At 42.1% G+C, this 23254-nt stretch overlaps 1 protein-coding gene across 1 annotated transcript in view; it reads left to right on the top strand.

Annotated features, from left to right (window-relative positions):
• LOC149789657 (uncharacterized) overlaps positions 1-23254 on the top strand; it is a 47049-nt gene that overhangs the window by 11420 nt on the left and 12375 nt on the right. The window contains exons 4-5 of the mRNA XM_089973087.1: positions 2027-2154; positions 6040-6609. Coding sequence (XP_089829213.1) covers positions 2027-2154; positions 6040-6609 — 698 coding nt within the window. The remainder of the gene's footprint in view (positions 1-2026; positions 2155-6039; positions 6610-23254) is intronic.

Genomic DNA, 23254 nt, shown 5'->3' with positions numbered 1-23254 from the left:
CGGAGTTTTCCAGACTATTTCAGTTTATAATGCCCAATATTACACATTCATTGCAGTTTTCCAGACTATTTATAGTTCCCTGTATTACACATAGTGTTTTCCAGACTATGTCTGTTTATAATGCCCTATATTACACATAGAGTGCAGTTTTCCAGACTATTTCTATTTATAATACCCATTGAAATGTGATTGGGTCTGTGGAAAGACAAGATTGTAGTGCCTTATGGAAATATGTCACACAAGTGAATGATGTGATTGTTATCTTTTAGGTCCAGTCAATATTACACCTCCTTTCCGTCATCTATTTTGCTTTATGTTTACACTCCGACTATGGTAGAACATATCACATTAGTCCTATCCGTCCAGCCTGCATCCATGGTAACTCGGTAAGTACATATTCAGACTTGAACTCCAAGGGTCACAGGTTCAGTATTCCAATACTGTGTTAAATGTCATGTTAAAACCTGCAAACATAATGCATCTTTTATGCTCTGTATTAAAACATGGACAACATTATTGACATCAAGTGAATTTATGTACATTGTAATGTTATTGTGCATCTGTGTTTTACCCTAGAGTTATTTCCCTTTAATATCAACCATGTATCATGGAGGATGCTACACATCACAGACATGTGTAGTCATATGATTTGATGGTTGCATTTGTCATGGAGGATAATACAGATCACATACAGGTATAGTCATGAGATTTGATGGTTGTATTTATCATGGAGTATGCTACACATCACAGACAGGTGTAGTCATGATATTTGATGTTTGTATTTATCATGGAGTATGCTACACATCACAGACAGATGTAGTCATGTGATTTGATGGTTGCATTTATCATGGAGGATGCTACACATCACAGACAGATGTAGTCATGTGATTTGATGGTTGTATTTATGATGGAGGATGCTACAGAATATAGACAGGTGTAGTCACTAGATTTGATGGTTGCATTTATCATGGAGGATGCTACACATCACAGACAGGTGTAGTCACTAGATTTGATGGTTGTATTTATCATGTATGCTACAAATCACAGACAGATGTAGTTGCTAGATTTGATGGTTGTATTTATCCCGGAGAATTCTGCACATCATCGGTAGGTGTAGCCATGAAATTTGGTGGTTGTATTTATCATGGAGGATTTTAAACATCACAGACAGGTGTAGTCATGATATTTGATGTTTGTATTTATCATGGAGTATGCTACACATCACAGACAGATGTAGTCATGTGATTTGATGGTTGCATTTATCATGGAGGATGCTACAGATCACAGACAGGTGTAGTCATGAGATTTGATGGTTGTCTTTATCATGGAGGATGCTACATATCACAGACAGGTGTAGTCGCTAGATTTGAGGTTTGTATTTATCATGGAGGATGCTACAGATCACAGACAGGTGTAGTCATGAGATCTGATGGTTGTTTTTGTCATGGAGGATACTATGCATCACTTACACTGGTGATTCAACAAAATTTTAATGAACATTTTGGTCAAAATGTTAGTAAAATCTTCCCACAATATCGGTGATATTTGTTTGTAAGCTTGCCAAAATTTTCAATGAAATATCAAATATTTTGACCAAAACTTTTAAGGAATTATCAATGAAATGTCAGTCATTGTCAGTAGGACCCTAGGTTTTCAGGGGATGTCAGACTCTTACGGTATCCCTGTGCTGTGGTTGCTTTGGACAGCATGTCAGTTGTAGCATACTTCAAGCATCATTGCCTTGGACAGCATGTAAGCATAATGCGCTATATACCAATAAACACTGTGTTGTTTTATTTGCTTTAATATATTTATGAGAAACAATATCTCTTTCCAGATGCAATCTGGACAAAAGATAAACACCCAGACTTCCATCATAACAACACACAAACACACACACACACACATAAACATAATACACCATACACAAATATACATGTAAGCATAAATACACCATATACCAATAAACACAACATGTTGTTTTATTGGCTTGAATATCTTTATGAGATACAATATCTATTTATAGATGCCATCTGGACAAAAGAGAAACACCCAGACTTCCATCACTACAAGGACATTATTTTACAACTCATGGAAAAGTTAAACATTTTGGCCAGACCAAGGTTGTACAGTCCAGATGCAGAAGAAGTCAAGGTCAGTTAATGTAAACAAATACATTTTGTGAGCTCTTTTTCACCAGTGGTTAATTAAAATTATAAAGGAGGCAGTTGTTCTTGGAAAGGACTCTGTTGGGACTTAATAAAGTCATAGATGGAGCCTTGGAAAGGACTCTATATGGACTTTTTAAAGTTATTGGAAAGGCTCTATCCTGTATATCCTGTTTACCTGCAAAATTTAACTCATTCACATACATAATACACACCATCATGTACACAATTGATACACACCTTCTTGCATATAAATAATTCACACCTTCATGCATACAAATAATACACACCATCATGTACAAAACTGATACACACCAACTTGCATGCAAATAATACACACCTTCGTATACACAATTAATACACACCAACTTGCATGCAAATGATACACACCTTCATGTACACAGATGATACACACCAAATTTCATGCAAATAATACACACCTTCATGTACACAATTGATACACACCAACTTGCATGCAAATAACACACACCTTCATGTACACAGATGATACACACCTTCATGCACGCACATAATACACATCTTCATGCATACATATAAAATAAACCTTCATGCATACAAAATGATACGCACCTTCATACAAATAATACACACCTGCATGCATACGAATAACACACGTTCATTCATACAAATTAAAGAAACCTTCATGCATACAAATAATATACACCTTCATTTATAAAATAATACACACCTTCAAACATACAAATGATACACACTTTCAAACAAAACTATAACACACCTTCTTGCATACATATAATATGTTCATTCGTACAAATGATACACACCTTCATTCGAACAAATGATACAAACCTTCATGTATACAAATACTACACAAAAAATGCATACATATAATGGACACCGTTATTCATGTAATTAACACACTTTCATTCATGCAATTAACACACACCTTTAATCATGCAATTAACACATACCTTTATTTATGCAGTTAACACACACCTTCATGTTTAAATGTAATACACCCTTTCATTCACAGAAATAATACAAACCTTCATGCATACAAATAACACAAACCTTCATACACATCTTCATGCATACAAATAGTACACACCTTCATACATACAAACAGCACACCTTCATCCATACAAATAACACATGCCTTCATACATGCAAATAATAGAAACCTTCATGCATAAAAATAACACATCTTCATGCATCCAAATAATACTCACATTCATGCATACAAATAACACATATTCATACATCCAAATAATTCTCACATTCATGCATACAGAAAACACACACTTTATTCATACAAATAATGCATACATTCATGCATACAAATAACACACACTTTCATTCATTCAAATAATGCAAACTTTCATGCATACAAATAATAAATCTTCTTCCTTTCAAATAATACTCACCTTCATTCATACAAAAAATATATCTTCATAGATACATAAAAAACCTTCATTTCTATAATTATACACACCTTCATGAATAGAAATAAAACATCTTCATACATCCAAATAATACCCACCTTCATGCATACATATAATATACACCTTCATGCATACACATAACACACACCATGTATACACATAATTCACAGTTCAATGTATCCCACTGGGGTGTAAAATGGAAGGTAAAAAAAAAACAAAAACATTGGTGTCAGAACTGGAGGACAAATGAAAATTGTGGGGGTCAAAACTGTACTGACAAATGTTCATCTGACTCATACTTTTTCAGCTTGAAATAGGATACTGTGAGCTGCACAGCATACTCTCTCTGTCTCTAAACATACAAATAAACCAACATGCACAATTAACATACAAATGCATTGTCCATTCAAAGAATAATTTTATTAGTTCATTCTTCTTTTAAAGTCGTACTTTTAACAGTCCCCTTATAATCCTTTTGAAGCAATATTATATACCAACATATTATATACAAGCCAATACAAAAAGCCCAATAAATCCTTTTAATCAAATGGCAGTTAATTTACTGCCTGTCATAAAATGTGAACTATCATCAGTTTCATTGTATTTCGTCCTAGAACACATTTATCCAAAAATCAAAAATGCTAATGATTAATCTTCTTTCTAATAAGTTACACTTGAACTTTCAGATCTTTTATTACAGCAAGGTTAAAATCCAACAAAATCTGCAATGACCCCTGACTTTGTAATCCAAATAATGCATTTGTTTCTGAAAGTTTACTGATTTCTTTGTTGTGAAAGAATGTCTTGGGATATATGTGTTCTCCAGATATCGTGTGGCAAACAAGGGCAAATTTTTTAAAATTCTTAAACCCTGTCAGGAAAGGATTATTCATCTTTGCAGTCTTGCTAATACGCGACCAGAAGTCACACCAGTAATCCTAAAGAATGTGCCGTATTCCAGTCAAGAGAATTGTTATCTCCATTTTTCACTAAAGTTAGAGCCACTGTTACTCTTTTGTCTTCCGCTTCTTTCAATGTCTTCACTAATAATTCCTAGTGCACGACGTTTTAATCTGGAGATCAGTTGCTAGTGCAACAAGCATTGAGCTTAAATATCTAGATTACACCTAGCTGAGCTCGATGGAAATTGCGTGAGTGCTCGCGAGATTAGGGGAAGCTACTCCATCATAACATTGCCTATGCTAGCCTGGTTCCCTGTTTTGTGTGTTCCCTGCATTGCACTCTGCTTTACGAATAGAGGAGTGCAATGCAGGGAGCAAACAGATCAGGTAACCAGTCAATCCCTATGTTTGAAGTATACATGATGACATCCCTTGTCCAATGCATTAGATATTAAATAAATCCTGATTGCATTATGTGAATCCTTTGCATCAAAAATACAAATGGCAACACAATGTGCATCATTTTTCTTCAGCGTGTGTCCATGATGCACAAATGTGTGTAAAGGGAAACACTACACTTTAAGAAATACCACCAATATGCACCTTCATGCATGCCCATAACACACACTTTCAAGCATACAAATGATACACACTTTAATTCATGCATATAACACACACCTTCATGCACACAAGTAATACAAATAACACAGACTTCATACATCCAAATAAAACACACCTTCATGCATACAAATAACACAGACTTCATACATCCAAATAAAAAACACCTTCATGCATACAAATAACACAGACTTAATACATCCAAATAATATAAACCTTCATGCATACAAATATTACACACCTTCATGTATACATATATGACACACCTTCAAGCATACAAATAACAAACTTTCAGGCATACATATAAGACATCTTTATTCGCACAAACGATACACACCTTCCTTCATACAAATAATACACAACTTCATTCATGCAAATGATACACGCCTTCATGCATACAAAGGATGCACCTTCATGCATACATATAATACACACCTTCATTCATGCAAATAATACACACCTTCAGCATACAAGTAATACACACCTTCAGGCATACATATATCACAGACTTCATTCATACAAATAATACACGCCTTCATTTGTACAAATGATACACACCTTCATTGGGACAAATAATGGACACCTTCATGCATACATATATCACAGCTTCATACATCCAAATAATACACATCTTCATGCATGCAAATATCACAGACTTCATAGATCCAAATGATACACATCTTCATGCATACATGTATCACAGACTTCATACATCCAAATAATACACATCTTCATGCATACAAATAATGCACACCATCAAAGTCCTCAATTTTAAGGCTGTTTTAACGTGTGCATGCAAATAATAGATGCCTTCAAAGTTCTGTATTGCAAGGTTAAATTTAACTTCTGTATACAAATATACACAACTTATAATTACTTTTAAGGTATTTAAGTAAGAGTTTAATTAAGTTCAGATGTTTTGTCTTTTAGGTGGAGAATTATTTCCTTGCTCCATGCATGCTGCGCCAGGCAGCACCAAAAGATTTCATCTCTCTTGGACCAAATTCTCAGCAGAAAAATACATCAGTCATTTGCTTTGTATTTACGGGGAAGTTTTTACCCACACCTGTCTTCCACAGGCTTCTAGCTGCATGTGTGGCGCAGTGGCCCATTGCCAAGCAGAACATGGAAAATCTAATTTTCTGTGGCTGTTGTCTCTTTGATGTTGACCTTCATCATAGATTGACCTTGTTATTCAGGGAACATGGCATATTTGCACAAGTCACAATATTAGGGACCAATGAGAACACCCCATCTTATAAACTATGTATCGAGGTTCGGGAATTCCTAGCCATGAATCTGCGCAGTATCATTGGATGTCTAGGACAGAGTCTGCAATTTGAGTTGTCTATACAGTGTCCTCAGTCTGACAGATACAGTGTAGACTATCAGATTCCTGTTGCCACTCTGCAGGGGAATGTAGATGTTCCCTGCCATTTCCATGACACGAGCCATGTGATTATTTCCCATGATGTACTAAAGTTCTGGTTTCTGGAAGAGGTGAGTAAGAGCAGATGAGTTCTTTGGATTTTAGCTTGCTAATTTCAGAGAGAACATGTCTTTTAAATAGAATCTGATTTTGTACCCTGATGATTGATTAGAGGAAATCTCTGATATTGTACAACTGTTAGTTGTAGGAAATCCGTTATTAAATCTGAATTGTTTTAATACTTGTAGACAGCACATTTCTTACTGTAGCGCCTAAGTTGATATTCACTATAAGCGCACTGACTGATAATTTATCCATTTAAAACAACACGTAGAGATACATGTATGAATGATACATCAATAATTACTGGAAATATTTCTAGTCAAATATGCAGAAACATGACATCATGGACGTTTTGCTAAACTCTTTGTGTGTTATATACTAGTAGTGAAGGGGGATCCTATAGCCTCAATGGGAATTAGCATTACAGACCCCCTTGGGAACATATAGCCTCAATGGAAATTTAACATGGAGAAAAATCGTGGGAACATATAGCCTCAATGGGAATTTAACATAGAGAAAAATTGTGGGACGATATAGCCTCAAGAGGAATTGAACATGGGAATTGGGACTGTATAGCTTCAAAGGAATTTAAACAGGGTGGGACTGTATAGCGTCAAGGGAAATTGAACATGGGATTTTTTTTTTTTTTTTTAAATTATAAAAGGGGTAGGCAATGGAAAGGCTATCTCTTTTCGAGAAATATGGCTGGCCCTGAAAAGGGCCTTTGGGTTTATGTTAATATGCCCTTAACATAAAGGGCATTTGTGGCATCTTCTTTTCCTCAAGCTGCGTCTTACAGCAGGGCCATACATCAGAGTCCTCTTGAGGCAACCTTGTCTCTCTATGTAGACTCTTCGTATCCACAAACTGCTGGTGGTCCTGTGGACAACGGTCCACTTGGATCGGACATACATGAGCATGTCCGTCCTGAACATCATCGTTGACACAAGCGTTGAAGAGTGCACATCGGTCCACATGTTGAGGCGCCGAGAACAGGTGAATCAATGCAGTGAACTGCGCTTATTTATAGGTACAGGAAGGATTGAAACGGATTGAGTTCATTCACCAATCCGAACACGCGTTACAAAATTCAGTCAGCCCGCATCCAATCCGAAGAGAGCAGTCTGTGACGTCACGTAGTCTATATAGATTCGCTAGCACTTGTGTGCAGTCAATCTATGCGACAGTGATTCAACATGACGGAAACTCAGAAAACGATCCATTGGGCTGCACCAACAGGGGAGACTGCCCAAGGGAACCCGGACTTACTTTCAGAAGAGGTGAATTGGGATTTTGTGGATTTTCTCTCCTCGCAAGAATTTGTTCCCGAACCTTCGTTACCTTCTTCATTACCGCAAGTGGAGAATTTTAGACAGAGACAGAAAGAAGAATTGGAGAAATTTATACAACGACAAAAGGAAGCGGAACAGGCTTTTCTCCTACAGCAACAGCAGCAAGAAGAAGAGGTAAGAAAAAAACAACAGCAACAACAGCAAGAAGAAGTAGCAGCAAAGAAACAAGAGGGTGAAAATGAAACGGTCACGGTACTGTTGGACATTTTAGCGGAGTTAAGAAGTCTGAAACAAATGTATCAGACTTCTTTATTACGACCGAAGAGAATACGACCTTCCCGAGCCAAACACGTCAACCCTGTGACTAAGCCTACCGTACCACCCTTAGTGATTTCAACTCAATCATTATCATCATCATCAACATTACGCAGTCCAGAAGTAGGCCTTGGCCATGGCAAAGGCTTAAGGCAGTTAAAATTGATTGCTTAAACTCACACCTACTCCATGAAGAAAAAGGCCCTTTTCAGGGCCACCCACATTTCTCGAAAAGAAATACAATTTCAATTTGCCAATAACTCGAAAAAAACCCACCCATTTTACCCCTATAGTACGTGTCTTTGTATGAGTGCGTGAGTGTAGCTTCTTATTTTTAAAATCAAAACTCAAAGACACTTACCTTATATCATTCATTTATTCTTTTATCCATTGTTACAATCCAATTCACAATTCACAACACAACACTTTAATTAAAAGTTCAATGACTTCTTCTGTCTCCTTGTTTAGTCTCTCTGTTTTTTGAATTTCTTCACCGTCTTTTCCTCATTTTCTTCCCTTCTTCTTTTCTTCTTCTCCTGTTTCTTTGCCTCTTGTTGTTGTTGTTGTTGTTGTAGGGTTTAACGCCATTTTTCAGCACGCGATTGGCTATACATGGCGGCCAGTATTAATGGTGGAGGAAGAACCCGGGAAAACCCCGGAAAGAACCACCGACCCACGAGAAGCTACTGGCAGGCTTTCTCACATATCCACATTAGCCGAATCCGAGACTCGAACCCAAGCAGACAGAGGTGAGATGGCAGTGATCCGTAACGGAGAGCGCTTTAGACCACTCGGCCACTCGGGGCCCCTTTGCCTCTTGTAAATAGAATTGTCTTTTTTCTTCCTCTTCTTCCTCTGAAGAATCACTCTCTTCTTCCGAAGAATCCCTCTCTTCTTCTGAAGAATCCCTCTTTTCTTCTGACTCCTCTTGTTTCTTTTTTGGGCAATCTGGAGACCAATGTCCTTTTTCTTTACAATGATAACAGGTATCTTGACTTTTGTCTTTTTTAGCCCCTGTTTTTGTTCTTTTTTGACGGTCTGGACACTCTGAAGATCAATGCCCTTTCTTCTGACAGATATAGCAAGTATCTTGACTTTTATCTCTAAAGGAAGGAGAGTAGTCCGTAGGCTGGTCTGAAGAGAATTTTCTAATGACCCCTCGCAAAGCTCTGACGAAACGTTCCATCTGGTTAGTCTCTTCCATCGTTGTGCTCGGCTTGAGAGTGAAATGAATAGTGAAAGGACAAGACACACACCCTTTTATATACGCTGGTCTGCTATGACTATAAAGTAGCTCATGGTGTTTGAACTTGAGTCATTTGACTTTTTGCTTTCAAGATGAAACGATCTAATTCATTCGAGAAGAAAGAAGAAGAAAGTAAGAGGCAGAAACGTGATCTATCGCCTCGTACCAGGGCTGAAATCTTGGCACAAATTCATGCCAGTGATTTTGAAGAGGACATGAGTGAACCAGAATCCGAACCCTCTAAACAAAGTTCACCACCCTTAGTCAACCCTGAAAAGTACTATTCCATCCGAGAGACGGAAAAGCGCTCCTCTAGAAAATTTAGAACCACGGCTTACAAATACACGGTGAAGTTTAAAGATTTCAAGGCTGAAGTGCCGTTAGAGAAAGCAGAAGTGTTTATCACTGGGGTGTGGGATTCTTTGCTCACTGCACTCAAGCAACAATGTCAACCCAAAGAAGACGATCGCTTGAGACTTTCCATACAACACGACGGTTTGAAATCCCCTGTTTGGATCGAGTTTAGCACCCCTGCAGAATTGACCGCTTCCAAAGTCATGGACAAGATTCAACACGTGCAACAATCTAATGACCAGTTTGACATCACCGATGGAAAAGCCACATTGGACATGACCCACGTCTCTCCTCCTCAAGGGACCGGACGCAAAAAGATGTTATTGGTGAACGACCTTCGCAGCATTAAGCGTAGCCTTGTCCAAATTCACAATCCTCATGACCAGATGTGTTTAGCCCGTGCCATCGTGGTGGGACGAACCTATGCCAACAAGAACGACACGGCAGAATGGAAAAGAACCTGGAAAACTATTCGACAATCGGACAGAGCCAAACAACGAAACGAAGCAGAACTCCTGTTGCAACAAGCTTGCCTGTCCAAAGACACACCCTGTGGCATTCCTGAGATGCAAAAATTGCAAGATGCCCTAGCTCCACGATACACCTTGAAAGTGTACCCTCAAGAAGTGCTCGGGCCTCTGTTGTTTCGAGGGCAAGATTTTAAGGATGGAAAATACATTCATGTTTATCATCACGATGACCATTTCGATACCATTACCAGTATCACCGGATTCCTGGGATACGGTTATTACTGTGAGAAATGTGACCATGGTTATAATAATCGAGAGCAACACAAGCATTGTGGATTGAAATGCACAGGATGTTTGGCCTCTTCACCCTGTCTGAGCGAAGAGCCAGTGCCTTGTTCAACTTGTCTGCGCACGTTTGTCAGCCCTACCTGTTACCAACAACATTTGAAGACGCAAGGTTCACAGAAGAAATGCGCTTGTCAACTGCTGAGATTGTGCTCTACGTGTGAACAAGTCATACGTACCAATAATACCAAGGCACACGTATGTTCAGGAAAGAAAAAATGTCACATTTGTCACCACATCGTGGACTTTGAACACCAATGTTACGTGCAAAAATACCAACCCCCACCAGAGAAAGAGGACGGTCACAAGAAGAAAGGCAATTTCATCTTTTTCGATTTCGAATGCATGCAAGAAACCGGCATTCACATTCCTAATTTCTGCGTGGCTCATCGAGCGTGCGAGAAGTGCATTCAAGAACCTATCTTCAGTCATTGTCCTCACTGCAGCAAGATTCCTGGAGGGCGTGAAAAAATCTTTCGGGGACTGAACACGCTAGCCGATTTTGCCCAATGGGTCTTAGACCCCATCGACAAGACGTGGAGCCAAGAGGACATCGAACGTTACGGAGATTGTCATCGTCATGCCACGGTGATGGCTCACAATTTCTCCGGATACGATGGACAGTTTCTTCTCAGATACTATACGGAACAAGGCACAGAACGTCCTAAAGTCACTTTGAACGGAGCCAAAATCATTTTCATGCGAGTGGGACAAGTGCAGTTTAAAGATTCGATGAGTTACTTGGCCATGCCTTTGAGTCGAATGCCTAAAACGTTTGGAATGACAGAAATGGCTAAAGGGTACTTTCCACACTTTTTCAATACGGAAGCCAATCAACATGCCGTTCTACCCCATTTACCTGAGGTTCACTATTACGACCCCGACAACATGCGTACCGAACAACGAGAAGCTTTCTACGCTTGGTACCAGGCTCATGCCTCTGACCCCTTCGACTTTCAGGAAGAAATGCTAAAGTATTGTCGTTCCGACGTGGACATTTTACGGCGTTGCTGTGGAAAATTTCGAGAACTGTTCATGGAACACGGAGGGGTCGATCCTTTGAAAGAAGCTTGCACCATTGCCAAAGCGTGTTCCTTAGTGTACCGCCAACGATTCATGCCTGAAAACACCGTGGCTGTCATTAGTCCTCAAACGACCCACTATCTCAAGCGTCAATACTCGGTCAAAGCCCTACGTTGGTTACATTACTTGTGCGACAAGGAAGACAAATGGATTCAGCATGTCCGCAACGGAGGAGGCGAAAAGACCATCGGAACGTATTCGGTCGATGGCTGGGACTTAGAAAACCCCAAGATCGTGTACGAGTTTAACGGTTGCTTATTTCACGGATGTCCCGTCTGTTACCCTGACCGTGGCACTAAAAATCAGTTTTTGCAACGAACCATGGAAGACTTGTACCATGACACTTGTCAGCGGCGCCTAAAGTTAGAACAGCAAGGATACCAAGTGGTGGAAATGTGGGAACACGAGTACGATCACCGTATGAAAACCGATCCCGAGTTTAAACGCCTCGTGGAAAGTTACCAGTTCATGGACCCGCTGAACCCGAGGGATAGTTTGTACGGAGGAAGGACCAATGCCACCTGTTTGCTGTACCAAGCCGACGAAGAGAAAGGAGAAGAAATCAAATACTTGGACGTGTGTTCGCTGTATCCCTACGTGTGCAAATATTGTCGCTTTCCTGTAGGGCACCCGCAATTGCTGACGGAACACATCGACCTGAAAAACATTCGACAATACGAAGGCTTGATCAAGTGTAAAGTTTTGCCTCCCACGAACCTATACCATCCCGTCTTACCTCACCATTGTCAAGGCAAACTGATGTTTCCCTTGTGCCGTACTTGTGCCGAAACGTGCAACCAAGATCAGCCTTGCCATCACAGCCAGGAAGAACGGGCCTTGACGGGAACCTGGGTCAGCGTAGAATTGTTCAAAGCTCTGGACATGGGATACCAACTGTTAGAAGTGTACGAAATTTGTCACTTTCCCAAGACACAACAATACCACAAGGGTGACCCCACGCAGAAAGGCATTTTCGCAGACTACGTGGATGCCTTTTTGAAACTGAAGCAAGAAGCCAGCGGCTATCCTTCCTGGTGTCACACTCCCGAAGACCAAATACAATTCAAAGAGAAATACTACGAACAAGAAGGCATCACTTTAGACCACATCGAGAAAAACGAAGGCAGGCGATCGTTTGCCAAAGTGATGTTAAACTGCTTGTGGGGTAAAATGGCACAACGACCGTGTTTACCCAAGACGGAATATTTGACCGAACCTTCCCGCTACTTCCAGATGATTCACGACAAAACCAAATACATGAAACACGTGGACGTCGTTCGAGAGAATTTAATCTTGGTCAATTACGAAGAAGATCTGGACTTTGTACAAGACGACCCTTTTGGAAATGTCATCATTGCGGCTTACGTGACAGCCCATGCTCGCTTAAAATTGTACGAAGCTTTAGAACTGTTAGAAGAACGCGTCCTGTACTTTGACACGGACAGTTGCATTTACATCCATTACCCGATTCAACATCACCCTAACATCGAAGGAGACCGTTTAGGAGCCTGGACAGACGAGCATCCCGACGACAAGATTCTAAGTTTCGTCAGTGGCGGTCCCAAAAATTACGGCTACGAATACCGTGACAAACAAGGAGAAGTGCACACGACGTGCAAAGTGAAAGGACTGACTCTGAATTATCGTACCAGTCGAGTGGTCAACTTTGGGGTATTGAAAGAAGCCTTGCAATCGGGAGAGGATGGAAACTTTAAAGTGACCACCTACCAGCCGAACAAGATTGTACGTTTACCCACTCACCACATCGTCAGTCGACCCTTGGAAAAAGTCTATCAAATTGTATACCAGAAGCGAGTGCGACTTCCCAATCACTTTACGTTGCCGTACGGTCACGTCGGTATTGGTCTGTATATAAAAAAGGAACCCTAGGCAAGATCGATAGTTCATTGTGACTACCAAGACCGAGCGAACAAGATGAATACTTTGAAAGATTGTAAAAAAGTTGTATCTTCCTCTAGTGTGACTAATACTGGATGGATAAGACCCAGGCATTGCGACGGAAAATGTCCGGAAGGAAACTGCGATTGTCCATGTGGTTACCATTGTAACTGCGTAACGGAGTTTGCAGACGAGTGCGATTGTGAGCCTTGCGATGTGTACGATGCTGTACGTTGTGACCTGAGCGATGCCGTAAAGCATCATGGGAACTTTGTTCTCACTGCCCCTGTCATGGAAAGTGATGCTGTGCGTGTCAAACCTGAGGGATGCGCAAGCGATGCCGCTCGTCCTCTTAGACATTTTACCGGGTTTAAAGGGGAATGTTCACCTTCACGTCTACCCCCCTACGGATGTCATCCAGCCCTGAGCAAACTCCTGTTCCTGTCACCCAACCCTCATCGAAACGAACCTGTGAAAAACGAATATTCGTTTCCTGTGCGTTTGTCGGAATACTGTGACTTTGAAAATCGTCTTCAATCGTTCAAAGGAAAATGGCCTAAATATCTGGGAGGACCGACCCCCGAAGAATTAGCCAGAGCCGGATTTTTCTACTTGGGCGAAGGAGATAAAGTCAAGTGCTTCAGTTGCGGTGTGTCACTTCACCACTGGGAACCGCAAGATTCGGCCTACGTAGAACATGCTCGATGGTCACCGAATTGTCATTACTTACCCTTAGTGGGACCGAGACATTGAAGTAACTTCTTACCATAATAATCTGTTCATGGATACTTTGCTAGAGAACATTCGTGCCTTGCCTGTGGAATTGAGAGAATGCATTTACCGAGAGCTGGTCAAAATACAAGTGAAACGTAAAGAACAATTGCATCCGTTACGTCACCGGTGTTTGAACCACTGGTACCTTCAGGCTATACAAGGACTAATTGAGTTGAAAGTGTTCCATTGGACAGACATTGATCAACGACCTCCTGGTTATAAAAAGAAATGGTTTGGTATTGACGATTCTATCTACTACATTGTAAACGTACTGCATCGAATTCCAGAGGAAGAGTTAACGAATTACCAACATCTTTCACGCAATGTCAACTTGGTGAAAGAGGAAACTTCTGAACGAATTGTAATGTGTAAATTAGTGGTGAAACGATTTAGATTCGACAATGAATTAAAACCATGTCTGTGCAAACAGTACATTTCTTGTGTCAGACCAAGGAGGATTTAGTATGACCTATTCATGGATACTTTGCTAGAGAACATTCGTGCCTTGCCTGTGGAATTGAGAGAATGCAGTTACCGAGAGCTGGTCAAAATACAAGTTAAACGTAAAGAACAATTGCATCCGATACGTCACCAGATCTTTAACCACTGGTACCTGAATGGTATAAGAGAACTGATTCGTCAGAAATTCTTTCAATGGTCAGACATTGTTCAAAACTTTGAGGTCGCTAATGATCGACATGTTCATGATTATGGTTACTTCGAGATTCACCTAGTGCAACGCATTGAGGAAGACAAGTTAAAGGATTACAAACATATTTTACGTGGAATCTGCTTAGCGGAAGAGGAAACACTTAAACGAACTCTGACGTTTCGGTTACAGTATGCAAGATTTAGATTCCCTACTGGAGAACGAAGATCTCTGGCTAGAAAGTACGTGTATTGCATCCAAAAAAAAAGAGAATATAAAAACAGGCTGCCATGCCACGGTTTATGTCACATGTCATCCAACAGATTCCGTGGAAGGAACTCAATGACCATATTCAAACCGTGGATCATTACCATCAATTATTACAAGAACTTTATCCATTCAATTTGGGACGACAAGTGGTGTGTGTCTTAGTGACTTGTTTTTTGGGATTTCGTTTACCAGCCGATTCTTTGTGGACTCTTTACGATCAGTACTTACCACCTCAATGGCCTTAAATGGTCACGAAAAACTCCTTTTGCTCAAAGCCTTGCGTTTTCATCTGGATACTTCTCAACCTCAACAGGAAAAAAAGATTCGTCAACTTTTAGCTACCCAAGACGTGTATGACGATGTGTGTGTAGCTTGTGACTTACATCCCCATTGGACAGATGTCCGTGCCTGGAAAGAATGGGGTTTTGAGGCTTGGACCCAAGAAGTGGCCCAGTATGCACGAGAGTTGTTCAAGGAAAAAAGTTACTTTTCAACCCGTGTTAGTGACGGTGCCAGAAGAACCCGTCACCCAGGACAGGACTGTCGTGGACAGACCTGAAAGACCCTTTCGGGAGGACACTTGTGTGACCTTACCCCCTACTATAGAACTGGTTAGAACATTACCCAAAACATGTTGTACAGACACTTGTGTTTATTCCACGTTCATCGTTATCATGTGCCTTTTATCCTTGTACTTAAGCCTTTGGCTTTTATGTATTTTTGTCTTTCGTATTCATGTTTGAAAAAAAAATTCAATAAACGTGTTCTGAAAAAGTATATAAACTCTTGTCTTGTTTGTTTTCGTGTCACAAGTGACATTTCTCACACCATGGCTACCTCTGCTGTCTCTGCTCCCTCTTCCTCTACTGTCAAAGTCATCGACGAACACTTAGATCGTGCCAGTTGGGAGGCTTTGTATCTTCGCCATCCCTTTAACATGCTCATTGCTGGACCTAGCGGTTCAGGCAAAACCGAATTCGTCAAACGTTTGATCGAACATAAACATCATTTGATCGATCGACCCCCTCAACGGATCGTGTGGTGTTACAAAGAGTGGCAATCGGCGTACAGCCTCTTGCGAGAAAGTCAAGGCGATTCCATCGTGTTTGTGGAAGGCATTCCTAAAGAAGACGACGGCATCGTCTCTGACTCCCGTCAAACCCATTTGGTCATTTTCGACGACATGTTAGGAGAAGACGAAGAAGAAATTAAACTGTGGTTCACGCGCAAAGGGCATCACCGTAATGCCAGTGTCGTTTACATCACCCAAAATTTGTTTCAACAAAGTAAAGCCCATCGTACCATCAGTCTCAATGCCCATTACGTGGTCTTGTTTAAAAGCCCTCGAGATAAATCGCAAGTGCAAGTCTTAGCCAAACAGTTAGGAACGCCTTGGCTGACTCAGGCGTACGACGATGCCACTCAAATGCCACACGCCTATTTACTCGTCGATTTGAAACCTACGACTCCCGAGGATTTGCGATTTCGTACCCACTTGTTTCACCACTGGTGTCAAGACGGAGGGCCTGTCCTGTACACGTCTCCGTTCTCGACTTCATTTCACTCCCCATGAAAAAATCTATAAAAACCTCATACCCTTTTTCGTCTGTCTCACACAGTGTGAACATGACGTCCCTTCAGTCGCATCTTCCCGTCAAATTGATTCGTGCCTTGTATGGCATCAGTCGAGAAAAAGATCCACAAACACGAGCTCGTGTCTTAGAAGCTAGTCTCAAAGAAGTCTTACGATGGTTCACAGTGACGGCACGTCAATTACTCCAAGGAATCATTCAGATTCCTCATCAAACCAAACGCTTTTTCGATCGAAACAAAGTCGCTTTGGTCCAACTGGCCGATCCCCGCATCGACACTCAAACCAAAAAACAAATCATTTTGAAACCTGGAGGGAGCGGTACTCTAGGAGGGGTCATCATTCGCTCTCTCTTAAGATGGGATCCTAATGCCCCCAAAGTTATCCCCAAGACAAAAGTCCAACGAAGCCCCAAGAAGAAAAAGAAAAAGACCAGGTCCCCAAGAAGAATAACTTCTCCAGTGGCGGGACCCTCCTCTTACCAGACACCACCCCGGAAAAAGAAAAGAAGCCCCCAGAAAAAGAAACAGAGAAAAAGTCCCCAGAAAAAGAAAAGTCCACAGAAGAAAACTAGTCGCAAGCGAGGCACCCCGGCCAGGACGCAACCTTACACTCGCAAACCACGACCTGCCACGGCAGTGACTGCGTCTCCGGCAGCCTCACGTTTGTCCACTTCTCCGTTGATGTCACCAGGAACTGAAGAGTACTTGGAGACGTTGATCACACCAAGAACTTCTCCGTTGATGACCCCCAAAAGAACTTCCCCAGTGGCAGGACCCTCCAATTTAGCGGCAGTGGCTGCTGCTCACAAAGTACCTTCTCCCAAAATCAAAGTCCATGAAAGATCGGGTATGTTACAAAGTTTACTGCATTTGTCCAAGCAAGAACTGGCTCGATTTAGTCCGTTGCGTACCCCTGCACGACGTGTCATGCCTGTCCTCAAACTGATACGCCGTAAAGACAATCAGTGGCGACGCGTTCCAGTATAAAAAAGGCCTGTGACCAAGTAGGATATCAGTGTTTTTTTGGTGCTCCTGAAGACTCAAAGATGTCACCCTCCAGAAAACCCCAAGGAAAGAAAAGGAAAGGACTGCCACCACGTTTAGCCAAACATGGGGACCTGTTATCTGTCCTGTCCAAAGCTTCTCCACCCCTACGAAAAAATCTCATTCAAACGGCCTCCAAAGAGGTCATCGATACCGTGTGCGAATGTTGTTTGAACGTTTTGAAAGGCACGATCCCTTTGTCCAAACACCAGAAACAATGCTTAGGCAAACATCGTCACGTTCTTCGCCAAATGGTTCAAAAGAAAATTCCCATTCGTCAAAAAAAGAAGATGTTAGTGCAACGTGGAGGTATTTTACCTCTCTTGTTAGGCCCCATACTGAAAGGAGTCTTGGGAACCATGTTGGGAGGACTGGTGGGAGCAAGATAAAAAGGCCTCGGAAGTTCCAAGATCTCAGAATCGACCCCTGACAACCCCATGGAAGGACGAAAACTAGCTTTAGTGCCTTACAAACGATGGATGGAATACCATCGGTGGCAAGAACAACACAACCCGCATTTACCTCCCAATCCCCATTTGAGCGAGATGTCCCAGTTACAACACGAATTGCAGTCCTTGATGGATCGCCAAGATTTGTCCGAAACAGAAAAATCGCAAAAGTACGGTCAACTCTTGCAACGACTGCAACTCTTTCACCAGAAAGCTTTAGACGAAACAGCTCTACCCACTCTGAAAGATTTTAAGACCTTGATGAAAAGTCCAGCACCATCACCAGTACCAGTACCAGTACCAGTGGTCAAGACAGAAAAAGGAAAAGAAGAAGAAGAAGAAGAAGGGTTTCAAACTCCACCAGAAAAAGTACGCAAGTTAACAACACCACCTACCTCCAGAATTGGATGGATTAAAAAGATGATGGCCACCCCTTCTTCATCACAAGAGAAAAAGAAAGTGAAGACAGAAGTGAAACAAGAACCGATATCCCCTGCTCAGACATCATCCTCTTCAACACCTATTGCCGGTCGCACACGCAAAGCATTGCAATCCAAGAAAATACCCCAAGAGAAAAAGAGTAGCCTCTTCCAAGAGTGGGTGCCTTATTAAGACACCAATCAACACAAAAAATGGAAAAAGTCTTAGCCAGCATTTACTACGATCCCTCGCATCCTGCAGGTTACGCAGGAGTTCAAAAATTGTATCGTGCTGCCAAAACGCGACTGAAAAGTCTCCGTTTACCTCAAGTGCAACGATGGTTACAAGAACAAGCTACCTACACTTTGCACACACCCATTCGACGCAAGTTTGCCAGAAGTCGCACCCGAGTGGAAGGTATCGATCATCAATGGCAAGCCGATTTAGCCGATGTCTCTCATTTGGCCAGCTACAATCGTGGCTACAAATATTTGTTTTGTGTCATCGACGTCTTTTCCAAATTTGCCTGGGTCGTGCCCTTGACTTCCAAATCGAGCAGCGAGTTAGTGCGAGCCCTGCAACGGGTGTTGAAACAAAGCGGTCGTCACCCTCTTCGATGGCAAACGGACAAAGGCACCGAATTTCTGAACCAAGCTTTCCAAAAAGAATTAAAGAAACGTGACATTCATTTTTTTACCACCGAGAATCCCGAAACCAAAGCCAGCATCGTGGAGCGTTTTCAACGCACTTTGAAAGAACGCATGTGGAAATATTTTACGCATCACCACACTCTGAAGTACATCGACATCTTACCGCACCTGGTGCAAGCGTACAACCAATCTTACCATCGAAGCATAGGACGTGCCCCGCAAGACGTGACTCCCGAGAACGAAGTGTTGGTGTTTGAGCGCCAGTTTGGTACGTCCCCGACGAGGGCTGTCCCCAAGAAAAGTGGAGAGTTGACGGTAGGAGATTGGGTGCGCATTGGCAAAACCAAACGCACTTTCGACAAAGGTTACTTACCTAACTGGACGACCGAATTGTTTCGTGTCACTGGACGAGTGCATGGCCGTCATCCTGCCGTCTATAAATTGGAAGACATGAACGGAGAAGTGCTCAAAGGAACGTTTTATTTGCCCGAGTTACAACGTGTCACCAAAAAAGAAGACGACGTGTACGACATCGAAAGCATTCTCGAACGCAGAACCCGTAAAGTGGGCAAACGACGTGTCAAAGAAGTCAAAGTACGTTGGAAAGGATATCCACCCAGTTTCGATTCTTGGATCGACGCTTCGCAAGTCATCGACTATAAAAAGAAGAAGTGACCATCATGCCCTTTCACACATCAGACGCAGCTACGTCGACCACTCCTTGTTCACCCAGTTCTTCTGTGCAAGATTTACAAAAACAACCCTTGTGGGTGTGGTGTGGAGAACGTGTGCCTAAAACGCAAATCGTCTTTTTCTGCCAAATCTTCGTGGTGTATTGTGTCATCGGGGCAGCCATCGCCAATTTGAGTTTGCAACAAGGAGACAAACAATTGTGGACCATTTTATTGAGCAGTTGCATCGGTTACCTGCTTCCCAATCCCTCCCTGAAATTCTCCTCGAACGGAAACCACGGGAACCTTGTGTCCAGTGCCAGTGCCAGTCACCACTCCAACAACCACAATCAGAACCCCATTTTGGGCGGAGACACGTCTCTGACGTCCAGTAATATCCCCTCGGACAGCCACAGAACTCTAGAATTATGAGTCACCAAAACCAATTTTACTTAACCTTACCCAGTGACAGTTCCATGGAGGTGTTTCCCAACAACACGTTGTGCTGTTACACGGCCAAATTACCTCAGGCCATCCCCTTAGATCACGAAGCCCATTGGGAAGTGGCTTTGGTAGAAATGATTCACCCAACACAAATCAAAAACATCACTGAAACTCAAAACTTTTTTGAGGTCGAAATCCTGAACGAACAATTACAAAAGACCATGAATGAAATCGGCGGGTTTTCAGGGATCACAACACAAGCCAGCAATCCAGCCTTCAAAATCTACACCTTGAAAATTCCACCAGGGTTTTATTTTAGTGGCCAACATTTGGTGGACACTATTGCGGACAGGTTCGAGTTAGCCTTTGGCAAAGCCCTGAACAAACATCCTAAACGTGTCACCCTGGAGTACCATAAAGTGACTCGTCGCTTACTGATGAAATTTCAGGATACTCAACTGTTGTCCTTCAGGTTCAATGGTAGTTTGTTTGAAATTTTGGGTGGACATGCAGAAATGGTCACACACAATATGAGCCCCAAGATCAACAGTAATATGGATTTTTACAAAGCTTTTGGAAAACCGGTAGAACTGAACCAAGGACTTAATTTGATCTTTGTGTAATCCGATGTGGTGGAGTACAACGTGGTGGGACACACCTCCGTGCCGTTACTGCGTGTCATTCCTTTCAAAGTGGATAGTACCACGACCAGTGACCAGGAAGGTGGAAACACTTACCACGTCCACCGGGAATTTGTACATCCTCACTATTTACCCGTCAGCAAGTCGTATTTGGACACGGTCAACATTGCTATAAAAGGAGATTTGGGACAAAATATTCCATTCACCAAAGGAAAAGTCACGGTGAAACTCCATTTTCGAAAACGGTTTTCTCACGACTCGTAAGTAAGTCATGTATCCAGTGTACCGAGGGGTTGCTCAACAGAGAGGACACGGTTTAGGAGACATGTTAAAATCGGCCTTTCGTTCGGTGGCCCCGGTGTTGAAACCGATGGTGACACGCGGATTGCACGCCTTGAAAGATGCGGCACTGACACAAGGCAAAGAATTTCTCCAAAATGTCATCATCGACAAACAAAACCCTAAAGAAGCCTTCATGAGGGCTGGCAAAAATGTCTTGCTGCAAACGGGCAAAGACATTTTGGGTCGCCGAGACACACCTATAAATGCCCTGCACGCTACCGAGTCAGGCATTCAGCAAAGACAAGGCAGAAAGAGACGACGACGAAGAAAACACCCTTTCACCAGACTTCAAGCGAGAAAGGCCAAGAAAAGAAGAACCTTTCGAGACTTAGACGTTTTCGATTATTGAGAGAACAGAACAAAAAAATGATGCACCGAGAGTCTTGCGCTTGTTCCAAGACGGAACTGGATCTGTTTGCCATGCCCCCCACCATGATGACCATGCAAGAATCCCAGTGGGTGGAATTTCATCCCGTCTCCTCATTGACCGATTCCGCTCCCATCGAGTTTGAAATCAAAGGACAGCCCGAAGATTACATCGATCTGAATAGCAGTTACTTGTACCTGAAAGTCAAAGTTCTAGATAAGGAAAATAAAACAGTAGAAGACACTGAGAATATAGCTCCCGTCAACAATTTCATGCATTCCTTGTTCAGCTCAGTGGACTTGTACTTGAATAACAAACTAGTCAGCAGCAGCATGGATACATACCCTTACCGTGCCTACCTGGAAAATCTCTTGACGTACGGAATAGATGCCAAGGACACTCATCTCAATGCTTGTGTGGTATGGGAACCTGACGAAGTGAACAAGTTTAAGATAAGTGACGCAGGTGACAATGACGGCTTTGGGGAAAGACGAAGCAGAATCACAAATGGACAAAGTTTAGAACTGATAGATCGTTTGCATTTGGACATGTGGTTGCAAGAAAAATATTTGCTAAACGGGGTAAATCTTCGCCTGAGACTGAATCGTAGCAGTACCGCTTTCCATTTGTTGGCTGATGCTGATGCTACTAAGACTGGCAATCCCAAAAGCCAAATCGAGGAGGCCAAACTCTACGTACGACGCGTGGAAGTGTTACCCAAAGTGGGAAACGACATCAGTCAGACGTTGAGCAGAACGACCGCCAAGTATCCCATACGACGTGTGGAAGTGAAAACGTTCACCATTCCCGTTGGACATCATTCCATGATCGAAGATCATCTGTTTCAAGGACAGTTACCCAAACGTTTAATCCTTGGTATGGTCGAGAATTCAGCCTTCAACGGAGCCTTCGCTGAAAATCCTTTCCACTTTCAACACTTCGACGTGAAGAAAATCGAAGTCAGTCGCGATGGCAAGACCTTGTGTACCCGACCTTTCGAGCCTGACTTTGCCAAGAAGAATTACTTGAGATCGTACTTGTCCCTGTACGAAGCCACGGGCCAGTTAGGAACCAACACCAGTCACGGCATTACGTACAAGGATTACGCAGGAGGTTATGCTTTGTGGGCTTTCGATTTCACTCCAGACCAAGGCAGCGACGAGGGACATTTCCATCCTATAAAATCAGGCCAGATTCGTGTGGAACTTCAGTTTGCAAATCCTCTGCCAGAGACAGTGAACGTCATCCTGTATGCAGAATTCGATAATACCATAGAAATCAACAGTTTGAGAGAAGTCATCCTAGATTATTAGAAACCATGGAAGACTGTTATCC

This window comes from Sinohyriopsis cumingii, chromosome 10, assembly GCF_028554795.1.
Source record: "Sinohyriopsis cumingii isolate HCF-2022 chromosome 10, ASM2855479v2, whole genome shotgun sequence".
Taxonomy (NCBI): domain Eukaryota; kingdom Metazoa; phylum Mollusca; class Bivalvia; order Unionida; family Unionidae; genus Sinohyriopsis; species Sinohyriopsis cumingii.
This window is presented reverse-complemented; position numbering and strand designations above follow the sequence as displayed.